The sequence below is a fragment of the Populus euphratica genome, unplaced genomic scaffold (assembly GCF_000495115.2).
Source record: "Populus euphratica unplaced genomic scaffold, PopEup_1.0 scaffold666.1, whole genome shotgun sequence".
NCBI classification, from domain to species: domain Eukaryota; kingdom Viridiplantae; phylum Streptophyta; class Magnoliopsida; order Malpighiales; family Salicaceae; genus Populus; species Populus euphratica.
Window position 1 is genome coordinate 10,118 of NW_011500286.1, and position 13,158 is coordinate 23,275.

Here is a 13,158-nt window from a genome sequence, read left to right on the forward strand (position 1 = left end):
TCTAGCCTACAACCCCCTCATTGTTCAGTGTTTGACATATATCTAAAGTTCTAGAAGTCCAAATGACAAGCCTATATTGTATAGTATAACCGACATCTGAGTTATGAAAGAAACTTGATTTGTTATTAACATATTATGAAAGAAATTTGATTTGTTGTTAACATAAGTTATAATCATGAATGCCTGACGAGATTTACAAGTATTAACATTAGTCGAATAAGATGACTAATGTAATAATGTTAACAATTTATAATCTAATTGGAACCTCCTTTATATGTGGTTTCCAATTGAGTAATAAGAGTTTATACTATACTTATTTGACATACCATTAGTGGATCCTTTAACCTTGACATTTATTATTATCATTCTTTAATCCTTACATTAATCTTCCATCTCAAAGTTTTCATCAACCTTTTCTTTCTTTTTTTCTTTTCTTTTCTTTTTTTATTACTACTACTATTTTTATTTTTATTATTATTATTATTGTTACTATTATTGTTGTTATTGTATTGGTGTTATTTATAATTTATTTAATTAACTTCCTTGTGGTTCGACCCCTGTCTTTGCCAGGTTATCTATTATTTCGATACTCGTGCACTTAAAAAAAAATATCAATCTTTTGGTTATATCACCTTTATAATATTAATACATTCTTTTATTATGTTCAAAATTAACTTAAAATTTTATCTATGCCATAACACAAGTAATAATAATAGCAATATCAATAATAATAATAATAATAATAGATGCAAATATGATAATGTATAAGGGTATTTGAGATGGTGATAAATTTTTTTATTAAAATTTTTTTATTTAAAAATATATTAAAATAATATTTTTTATTTTTAAATTGTATTTTTAATATCAAATAAAAATTATCTAAAAAAATAAAAAAAATTACAAATCTGCAGGTAAACGGCACCACCAAACACCCCTTAAATTCAATGAAATCGGAAAAAACAAAGAAGAGAGAGAGAGAATGGAATCGAACTTTCCACACTTTCAATTTTCCACCGACTAATCCGACCAGGAAACCCAAATATTGAAGCTTCTAGAGCATTTCCTCTTCCTATATCAGGACCATCATAACTATCTTTGAACTAATCCAACATTTGTTTCCTCAATCGCTTGTAATTTTCTTCTCTCAGGCTATTTCTCAAACAATTAGCGATGGCTGACGATGGAGCTGTGACTCTCTACAATAACAGCGCCATTACAGATGCCAAGAAGAACCCTTTTTCCATCAAGGCTGGTTTAGCTCAAATGCTTCGTGGCGGGGCCATTCTCGAGGTCTCCAGCGTACAGCAAGCAAAGATTGCAGAAGAAGCTGGTGCTTGTTCTATCATGGTTTCAGAGCCAGGGCTACACCAAGGAATTCGGCGAATGCCTGACCCATCTCTTATCAAGGAGATAAAACGGGCGGTTTCGATTCCTCTAATGGCTCGTGCTCGTGTTGGCCATTTTGTTGAGGCGCAGATACTGGAAGCTATTGGAGTTGATTATATCGATGAGAGTGAGTTGCTTGCCCTAGCAGATGAGGATAATTTTACTAACAAGCATAACTTTAGGTGCCCATTTATTTGTGGGTGTCGAAATCTGGGTGAAGCGTTAAGGAGAGTGAGAGAAGGCGCGGCGATGATAAGGACACAAGGGGAGATATTAGGCCAAGGCAATGTTGCTGAGACAGTGAAGAATGTGAGAAATGTTATGAAGGAGGTGAGGGTTTTGAACAATATGGATGAGGACGAGGTTTTTGCGTTTGCGAAAAAGATTGCTGCGCCTTATGATCTTGTAGCGCAGATTAAGCAGATGGGAAGGTTGCCTGTTGTGCAGTTTGCTGCAGGAGGTATTGTGACGCCTGCTGATGCTGCACTAATGATGCAATTGGGATGTGATGGGATTTTTGTGGGAAGCGAGGTTTTTGATTCTGCTGATCCGTACAAGAGAGTGAGGGGCATAGTGCAGGCCGTTAGGCATTATAATGATCCTCATGTTTTGGTTGAGAGCAGCTGTGGATTGGAGGATTCAATGGCAGAACTTAATCTTAGCGAGGACAGGATTGAACAGTTTGGTCGTGGTGGAGAGTAGCGGATCCACTTGCTAGTGATGTATCTTGCTTTTAGGTCCTTTTTTTCAAGGTTATGGCTGAGGCATAGTTAATGTTTCTTGTTCTATTTGTTTTGTCATTAAATCAGTATGTTGGATGTTGCATCTCTGTGTGTGAAAATACAAATTTGAATTAGAATAAGCTGGTTCATCAGCATACTTATCCTTTTTCCTGCTCTAAGCCTTGCATTCCTGAAAAACTTGAGCATTCATATGATAATTACAGTAGGGAATCAAATCCACGTAGCTACTCATTAACAAGCAATCAAACTGTGAGGCCACTTTACTGTAAGATACAACTGATTGAATCCACCCTTACCTACCTCTGAAGCTTTTGAAATTCATTAAGTAGATACTCCGTCTCCATTCTGTTCCCAAGGTTTAGATGTTCTCGATGCCTAAAGAACAACAAATTAAAGCATTGCCCGCGCATTATTATATCTTCTTCAATTTCCTACATCACCTGTCATTCAAGTACAGGCATTCGGCAATAGCTAATGGAGCCATATTGGTTTGTAACCGCTGCGGCATTATACAGTAGGGAATCAAATCCACGTAGCTACTCATTAACAAGCAATCAAACTGTGAGGCCACTTTACTGTAAGATACAACTGATTGAATCCACCCTTACCTACCTCTGAAGCTTTTGAAATTCATTAAGTAGATACTCCGTCTCCATTCTGTTCCCAAGGTTTAGATGTTCTCGATGCCTAAAGAACAACAAATTAAAGCATTGCCCGCGCATTATTATATCTTCTTCAATTTCCTACATCACCTGTCATTCAAGTACAGGCATTCGGCAATAGCTAATGGAGCCATATTGGTTTGTAACCGCTGCTGCATTATGATTAACAAAGAGGATCGATTCTTATTCAAGTTGGTATTTGCCCAAATGCTACATGGAAGAGTCATAGCGGATGGAGAACATACAGATATTGCAGAGGAAGCTGATTCGTGTTGTGTTGTTTTTCATCATGGTAAATCTTGCATGCCTGATCCTTCTTAGCAAGTGAATGATTACAGTTATCGTAATGTCATTAGTTTGATATTTGCATGTACTTGATAAATCTTGAAGCTAAGATAGTGGGAATGGTTCTTGTAACTTAAATTGATGAGAATGAAAAACTTGTTAAGATCGAGAGCACCCGATTGTATTTATGTAGCGGTGCTGGTCAGTTTGGTTAACATTGTTGAGACAGTGAGGAATATCACAAGGTCAACAATGAAGAAACTTGAACTAAATTCAAATTGAAAAGGAAAAGATACTACCAACACCAATGAAGATGGGGCTTTCAGATTTTCACAGAAAGCGAGGCATTCTGTGATCTTGCAGACAATTTTTTCCTGGAAGGTCATGCATGTAGCTGTTAAGGCAACTCGTTTTGATCAAGATTTATTGAATTGAGAACTTTTGGAGTCCATGAGCACGGTTGTAGTTCAGGCTATCCAGGATTCCAGGTGTATGTCGGTGGAAATTAGCTGAGCTGGATGATACTGTAAGTGAGGATGATGGACTCCAATGGCCGGTTATTTTCGATGCTTCTGTACAGATACAGAGAAATCAAGCAGATGAAAACAAATTTTTCCTGATGCATCATACGTAATTCTTTGAATTCTTTGACTGGTTTGTTCTTTTATAAAATTGCCATTGAATAATTACAACAGATACAAGTCAATTACTGTTGACAAAAGATAAATTTTTCCTAGATAGTGTTCTCTGTTTGAATGCTTCCATTGTTGAATAGACACCGCAATGCAATCTCATAAGCAGCAAATACAGCTCCATTGACTACAAAAGCTCTTGCAACGGCAGTCCCCAAACCTCTCCAAAGCACGCAGTAACCTTCTTCTTTAACACTCCTGCGAAAGCAATCCAGAATGCCTTTATACTTGAGTGGGGATGATGATGATGGTGTTTGAGCTTGTAATCTGGTTTTCACAACATCTAATGGATAGCAGCAGAGCAGCTTGCAACTCCCGCTAGCCCTCCTGCTGTCAGCATGGTTCTTAAGTTTTCCTGACCATTCTTTCTGCAGCCAGGGTGAAACTGCTCTCTCATGTACTCATATGTCCAAAAGTATACACCATGAGCAGGTGCATCTCTGAGGACAGTGATCACAAAACCCCGGTAAATTCCTTTTAGACCTTCTGTTTTCAGTATGCTCTTGGCAACACTTAATGGACCCTTATGACTAGCAGCCTCATGGACATTTGCATGACTTATGTTCTGCAATTGGAGGCGAATTTTTACCAGTTCTACAGGAGAAAGCAAAATGCTCTGGATGGCCCCAGTACCAACTCCTCCTAGAACAACACCTTTGTAAGAAGGAGGATCACTAGCTGAAACGGACGAGTCAAACCCTCTCGAGAGGATAGCATAGGTCTGGAAAACCATGGCATTCTGCAAACCGTGAACAACATTTTCAGTGTGCCAGAACGAGCATATGCGATGCAAAGACAATGATCATCTATTTAACTGGTTGGTCAGGTCTGAGTACTTATAACAATTTTTCTTTAGCACCGGAAGTGAAAAGTCCCAAAGCTTGCTTTGTAAGTTGGAAAACAAAATCAGGAAATAAGATCCATTATTCACACGAGAGCAAGTATGGAGGAGGCATAATAAGCTACCACCAACATTATCACGTAAGCAGGGCTTGTTATTGGCAGCCAAATTCCTGAGAATGACCTTGCTGTTCTTATCTTAAAGTACCAAGAGCATATTCATCAGAAGAGGTTGCTTTTCAAATCACAGTTGTTTGTTTTTTAAAGTATTTTTTAATTAAAAATACATTAAAACAATATTTTTTTATTAAAATCTTCCCAAGTTTTTACATTAAACTACCAAAAAATAGTAAAATATTGCCAAAAACAAAACAATCCAAGACTATGCTGGTCATCATAAGAGAACTAAAATCTCACCAAGTTTTTTCACCTAACATCAACTTCAATATCCAAATACAATAAAATAAAAGGCGGAGTCAAAATCCAAACCAAACTCTCTTACCCTTGGGACAAACAAGATTGAAAACATGACATAATCATGATAAGGTGCTAATCCTCCATGTGATCCCATTCCAAGGTATCCCAACAATAAAATATTCAGAAGATTATAACAAAACAGTATTCAAATTATAATTCTGCAAACATAAAATAAACATGGAAAGATAGGACTATAGCCTATACTGTATGCACAGAAAAAGGTTGTGCCCTACCTGGAAGGTGACGGATGCAAGGGGTGCACCCATGCCCCTGTAGAGAGCAGCAGGCCCTTCTCCGGCCATAACTCGGCGAAGAATACTGAAGGCGGAGCCAGAATTAGGTTGCTGTAGCCGAATACGTAGAGTATCAAGTGGATAACCAGAAATTATACCAGCAATTCCACCAAATCCACCAGCCACAAACTCCCTACCCCAGCTGCTAGCAAGAAACTCTGGCCAAAAATCCATTAAGATCTCACTCTCATCCCCCGAACAACTCAATATCTTCAGTTATTAACACAGATCCACTTCTTGTTTTTCTTTATCATACACAAACACGCACACACTCACAGAACTTGTAAAAATGGATGAACACGAAACTGTAATTGTATTCTCCCTCCCTGGATTTTCTAAGGTGGATATTAAATACATGTGACGGTGTAAGGAAAAGTACCCCAGGTTTTTCCTGACAAAGATGAAGAGGCTATTCTTGTTTCTCTCTCTGAAAGAACCAATCGCTCACAGATTTAGCTTTCTCTCCCTCTGTCTACCTAAATCTTGAAAAACAAAATACCAAACAAGAAGATTTTCTCTCAAAGCAATAGAATTCACAGCCTTTTATATCGTGATATCATCACCTGGCCTGCACTCGTCGACCTAACTCATTTCCCTGCTATTTGGGAAGTTAGGAGAAGAAATATAGAGAGGAAAGGAGAAATGAAGGGACAAGAGAGCAGCCCAAGAACCAGAAATGGAGGAGATGCCAAAAATCTTGGTTACTCTCTGCCTGTTGCTTTCTTATGCTTTTACACGAGACAAATGCCACCGGTTGCTATTTTGTTGGGTTACGAGTGTAGCTTGCAGGAGGAAACGGCCGACGTAAGCATCACTTTCCACACCACCATTAGTATCATGACACGTGGAACAAACACATGACGTAACATTTCAGTGCTCCGAGCCTTGTGTTAATGATCCATCTTTTGTCTGATTGATATTGATTTGCCCCCAATCGAAGTGGTTATCGGTGGTGATGGTGGGGGTGACTCCAGCAAACAAAGCTCATCAGTAGCTGAAGAAATATTAAATGACTGTTTAGGAATCATCTTTGTGCCTTTATTTTTGAATTTTAAAAGTAATTTTTTTTAAAATTAATATTTTTAGTATTTTTTAATTATTTTTATATATTAATATAAAAAAATTAAAAAATATTATTTTAATATATTTTTAAGTAAAAAATACTTTAAAAAAATCATCACCTCACTACTAAACCAATTCTATAAGCACATTTAAAAGTTAATATCATAATGTATATTTAATATGTTATTTTTAAAAATTATAATTTTTTAAAATTAAAAATTATAGCCATAATTTTTCTGAACATATCTTAATTCTCATCTATTCTATATTCGAAGAATGTGCACCACTCTACAATGTTTTTGAAAAAAATACATAAGCTAGCATTACTTTTTTATTCAATAGATATTTCAAAATAAGGTTTATTTATAATTTAAATAGATATTTATGATATCTAATTACAATTTAAAATTGTCATTACAGACTTCTTCTCCACTTTCTGTTTTCAAATCATAAAATAAGCATTTAACAGAATTTATAATTTTTTTTTAAATTGTATTGCCTTGAGAAGTATATTTTTAAAATCATTTAAGAATTAATAAAACAAAAAATAATTCAAGAATTAAATGCCTTTGCTATTTTTTAAAAACAATTACTGATTTTCTGGTGAAATTATTCAACTTTTTATTAAAAAAATATTTGGTATTACGATAATGATAATGGTTATTTTTTTAAATATTTTTTATTCAAAAATATATAAAAAATATTTGGTACATCAAAGTAATAAAAAAATAATTTGAAGTAAAATAACTAACATTTAATATTTTTTAAAATAACATTTTTATTGCAAAAACAAATGAGGTATAAGACAATAAAAGGCATTTTAACAAGTTTTTTTTTTTTTTTCTGGGGGAAAAAACCCCGAATTGTGGTGAGATACATTCAAGTAGGAGCATATTATCATGACTTCCAATGTTCGTGATAGGTGGTAACAAATTAAGGAGCAAATGTGGGAAAGACCAAGATTTTGAATAATTTGTGTTAAAATATGTGAGCAATCTCATCAGTAAAAGTTTCAGTATATAACTAGTAAATGTAATTATAAATTAGGGATATGTTTTTAGAAATTATAAAATTTGTTAATTGGAGAATAGAAAAATTATTTATGCATTTAATTAATATGATTAATTAAAAAGTATATTAACTTATAAATAAGAAAAATATGAATGTTAATTAACAATTAAAGCAGGAAGTTGATCTCCCTACCAAAAAGTAAAAGATAAAAAAAATGCAAGTAATTTACATCGATTAATTTTTTATTTTTTTATATTTATCTTGGAGACTCAACTATTACTAAATATTCAAATAATTCCCATTCTTATAAATGCATTACGCAAATACAATTAATATATTTGAAATTTAATAAAAAATTTAACTAATTATTATGCAAATAATAGTTAAGTTAAATAATTTTAAAAATATAAGAAAATATTAATTAAAAATTAAAAATTAAAAAATTAAAAAATGAATATTGTTGGACTTTGAAACCCAAGCCCACACACTTGGTTTAAGAGAAAAAAGGCTTAAGCTCGGGTACCTCATTTTCTTTTTATTCTTCTTGTTTTTTTGAAAAGAAATAGATGGACAAAAAAATTTATTTTTGTTTTTTTAATAGATTGGACAACAAAATATTTATTTGGAAAAATAATATATCAATTATTATTATAATTTTACTGATAGAAAAAATAGAATATGAATTTTTAGACCTATGAAAGCATCCTCAAGCATAACCCCAAAACTATAGTTATCAACTGTTATCATCCACCACATATCTACACAATTATAAATGATATTGTTTTATGATATAAATACAATTACACACACATAATAAAAATTATAAATAATTAACAACAAAACATTTAACTTGTTTATAATTCTAAAAATATTAAAACTTGATATATACATTAGTTTAACTACATATCATGTGAGATGAAGACAATACCATGGAGATGGATAAAATGGACTTGAAATATATAACTGAGTAAATAGAAATTAAATACATGTAAAGACACTTTGCACTTACATACTATACTATTACTTTAAATGAACACACAATACAATAGTTTATTTTTCTTATTAGAACACTATTTTTTAACAACAAAATCCATGATTACAATTAATTAAATTCCCTACATAAATCCCACCATTACGACCGATTTACTGCGTCCTAATTAGCTGCTGCCGGGATAGCCTATTAACTTTACACAATTAATCTTTGCCAGAGTATCAAATTTTAATTATTCAAAAAAGGAAAACTAATATTATTTTCAAATTTTAATAAGTCAATTGTCACTGCTCATATGACCAATTCAATTATTTTCACAAACTAATAGCCCCGCTTATACAGTCGACTTATTTCTTTTCAGAAATATTTCTCTATATTCCTTTCTAGGAATCATTTCACATGTAAACATAAATTTCACAATGACATTATTAAAAATAAAAAAGGTGAGGTTACAAACAAATACATATACTCTAATAGTATGTGCTTCCATAATCGTTGATCCAACCTTAGAAGCCCCTTCTAATTTTCAAGAGAACATTTCCAATTAGTATCGAATTCTCTTTAACCCATTTTTTTCATATTTATTCAACATATGATTATTTCTTTTATATTATTTAAACACATCATGTATTCTTTTCATACCACTTGTTTGTATCTTAATTCAATCTCAAATTTTCCCAAATTACCAACTTGTATTTACATGCTATTTCATTTTTTCTTTATTATCATTTTGCACCTATCATATATTACTTATTTTTCATATTACTAACCCACAACTCAATATAGATAACCATTTAATTACAACTTCACAATTAATTTCTAAGCATACATTATTGATAAAAACACTAACATTATACAATTTCTCTACTTTTCTTTATACATATTACAAGCATAACCCAATATCTAAATATTTATTTTATATGAATCTCAATCATCCTTATGGAACTTTATATATTTTTTCTAATATGTTTGTAGAGAAAAATCACCTATGCTGAACTCTCATTTCTTAGACGAACCTAGTGATACTAAGATCAATTTTTTATGGTTGGAATATGATTGGCCAAATCCTCTCTCCTTTTTATTTTTTTATGATTTTCTCTCTCCTATCCAACATCCATGAACTAAAAAATAAATAAATGAAGTTTATAACTAGAATGTAAAATTATAAAATAATAAGAACCAAATATACAAAAATTAAAATTTTAGGGGCCAAACTAGAGTTTTTCCTGCCTTTTTTAACGATGAAAATGAAAAATAATTTTATTTATTTATTATGGTCCTTGTTCTTTCAAATCCTTTTCAACTAAACAAAAATTCTATTTTATAAAATTAATATTTAATTTAAAACTAAAATATTAATAGACTTCGAATACTTGATAATATACAAAGAAAGTAAATCTCAATGGATGGAACGATATTAATATCAACTGCAGGAATGAAATTACAAAAAATTAAAGTTAAATAATTAAAAAATATATATAAAAAAATACTATCAAAGGAACAATACTATTCATAACAACATGTGAAGAAGAGAACACCACATTCTACTAAAAACACGTTCTATTTTAATTATTAACTAGATGGTATGCCACGCGTTCCTGCAAATTTATGGACCAAATATATATTTGATGATGTTATATTTGCAGATCAGTATTATATAAATAATAAAAATTAAAAATATGATAGAATTAATATTTTATAAGGAAAAAAATTGTGTTGGTCATAAAATAAATTAAAAATTAAATAGAATAAATTGTAGTAATTTATAATTTTTTGTGAGAAAAGTTACAATACTTTCTCAACATGATTTAACTTTTTGTAATATAATTTAGTTTTTTTATTAATAAAAAAAATTACAAAGCTAAATTTTCAATAAGCTCAATATTAAAAGAAAAAACTCGACAAAAATAATTTAAAAAAATCATTAAAAAAACAAAAAAAAAACCCAGGTAGAGAAATACGGTAGCAATCCATAGTGTTTTGTAAGGAAAACTACAGTGCTTTTCCCACATGATTTATCCTTACTTGTAATTGAAATATTAAAAAAAATTGAGAAAGATAATTTAAAAAAATATAACAAAAAAATGTGAGGAAACATTGTGGCAATCTATAATGTTTTTTGAGAAAAATTACAATGCTTTTCCCAATAAAATCAATAAAGATAATTTAAAAAAAAATCATAACAAAAAACAAAAAAAACTATATGAAAAAACATTGCAGCAATCTATACTATTTTAAAGAAAAAAAATTATAAAGCTAAATTTTTAACTAGTTCAATATTAAAAAAAATTGACAAAGATAATTTTAAAAAAAATTATAACAAAAAAAATATGAAGAAATATTATAGCAATATACAGTGTTTTAAAAATAAATTAGAAAGTTAAATTTTCAATCAATTTAATATTAAAAAATTTAAATTAATAAAAATAATTAAAAAAATTAAAAAATAATTTTATGGTAATAATCCATAATATTTTATAAAAAAAAACAAAGTGATTTTTCGCATATGGTTCAGCTATATTGTAATTGAAGATATAGATGGTGAGAAGTGAGAGCACATACTTGGCTACTTTCCAATAGCAATAATTCACGACATGGGCATCTTGTATGGAAAGTACAAGCGGATATGCAATGCCAAAGCTCCGAGTTCATTCAAGTCTTGGATAAGACAGAAAAAGAAGGATCTTCCCTTGGTGTTGGTGGGGTCAGCATGTAGATTTTCCATGGAGAAAGTTTGCAAGCAATTCAGGCGTTTGTGTTTTTTTGCTAGGCAGGGTGACATCAGCTCCGCTGCCTGAGGGGAGTTTAGGATTGCGTATTGCATGCCCCCTTGTATGAGAAATCTTTTTATCAATTTTGTTCCTAGGTATTATGCATAGCTTTTTATGTTTTTATTATTATTATTATTATCATCATAGCTTTTTCTTATTTAATCCATTCTTCTTGAGCATAATTTTCCGGGGTAGTGAATAGTTTCCCCTAGAAAATGAAGGTTTGTTTTTCTTTACAGATTTTTTCTGAAAAAAATCTTTGATTTAGAAGAACTAATTTAAGACCTCGAAACAAAAACCTAATTTAGATGTTTATTTTTCTAGTTTAAAACTTTATTTTTATTGAGTTTAAATCCTAAATGTTGGGAAATAAAAGAGAAAATCGCTGAAAAAAAGAAAAAAGAAAAAAGAACTTTCGAATGGATACAACGCAACCATTATAGAGGCCAATCTTGGAGTCGGTAGATTCAACTTTGAGAGGGTGTGTTTCATAGAGGTGGTTTCTTCCTTCGACCATGATGGTAAAAATAAAATGAAATTCCTTTGAATTTTTAGATTAATTTAAGGTTGTTTTAAGATTGCAAATGAGGTTCTTTATAGGGGTGTTTATATGAAAAAAGAGGTTAAAGTTTGGGTTTTAGGTACAAAATACTCGCATCCCATTTTGACTGGAATTTGTTGCAGAGAACATGTCGATGTGTTGTTTGCCTTTCTAAAAAACTAAACACTCCTAGGCCTTTTTTAATATAGCGAGCGTGCTGGCCTAACATTTTAATTCTCGGAGCGTCTAGTTTTTTTTATAATAATTATAGGTGTTTGGATTAATTTATTAAAATTAATAATTAAATAAGTTTTTAATGATACTATAATTTATAATAATCAAATTAGTAATTTTATATAACAAACTTAAGATCTTTTCAATTAAATTATATCTTTTAAAATTTATCTAATTTATTTTAGTAACATATAAGCATGGCCAATGCCTGCCCTGCCCTCGCAGGCTAGGCTAAACACTCCTAGGCTTTTTTTTAATATAACGAGCGTGCTGGCCTAACATTTTAATTCTCGGAGGGTCTAGCTTCTTTTTTTTTTTTTAATTATAGTTATCTTTGATTAAAATTAACAATAAATTTTTAATAATTTTAAAATTTATAACACTCAAATATATAATTTTATATATTTTTTAGTTAAAATATATTTTTAATTAATAATTTTAAAATTTATAACACTCAAATTATAGATACATGTGTTTTTATTAAGCTTGCTTTTCAGATTATAGTTATTTTTTATTTTCAAAACTATTTTTCTGATACAAATATATTTTTCATTAAAAAAATAGAAAAGAAAAACATCAATAAGGAAAAGTATCTTTGATATATATATATAAACCTGTATCTAATTGAAACTGATCTAAATTAAAAAAAAAAGGATGAAAATAAATAACTTTATTGAATGTAAAATGTTGGATACAAATAAAAAATTGACTGAATAAAAAAGAAAATAATTTGTTGATAATTTCTCCTCTTCTTGCTCAATTTGGTATCAATAAATAACACTCAACCCAAGAATTTTAATTTGGGTGTTGAATTTTAAATGGATTTGTATAATTTGAGTTTTAAATTTTAAATGGATTTGTATAGATTGCCCAGATTTAGTTGTTGCTGACTCCCTCTCCACAGGCTGCCGTTTTCATTACAAGAAACGGGAATCGGCTATAACCTTTTGCGTGCCAAGTGTCATCATCCTACTACCATGCACGTTCACTGCTCGATCAAAGCCAATGATCTCCTGACAGTTCTCCTCACTTTCCTATAGCCTCTCTTCTCTTCCTTGACTATTGTGACCTGGTGTTTGAGAGTTTGATTTCTAGTTATTTTTTTTAAGTTTTTTTATTTAAAAATATATTAAAATATTATTTATTTATTTTTAATATTTTTAATATTAG

The 13,158-nt window shown here is 30.7% G+C and overlaps 2 protein-coding genes across 2 annotated transcripts; one reads left to right on the forward strand and one right to left on the reverse strand.

Annotated features, from left to right (window-relative positions):
- Positions 1-961: 961 nt before the first annotated feature.
- LOC105113209 (probable pyridoxal biosynthesis protein PDX1.2) lies at positions 962-2,272 on the forward strand. The gene has a single exon (XM_011009286.1). It carries the CDS (start codon positions 1,171-1,173, stop codon positions 2,086-2,088), a length of 918 nt encoding a protein of 305 aa, XP_011007588.1. The 5' UTR covers positions 962-1,170; the 3' UTR covers positions 2,089-2,272.
- A 1,346-nt stretch (positions 2,273-3,618) lies between these two features.
- On the reverse strand, positions 3,619-6,255 carry LOC105113210 (mitochondrial arginine transporter BAC2). Its single transcript, XM_011009288.1, is given in 3 exon segments — positions 3,619-4,072; positions 4,075-4,507; positions 5,319-6,255. Coding segments are annotated over 3 exon segments (930 nt in total). The 5' UTR covers positions 5,553-6,255; the 3' UTR covers positions 3,619-3,809.
- Between the last annotated feature and the right edge of the window lie 6,903 nt (positions 6,256-13,158).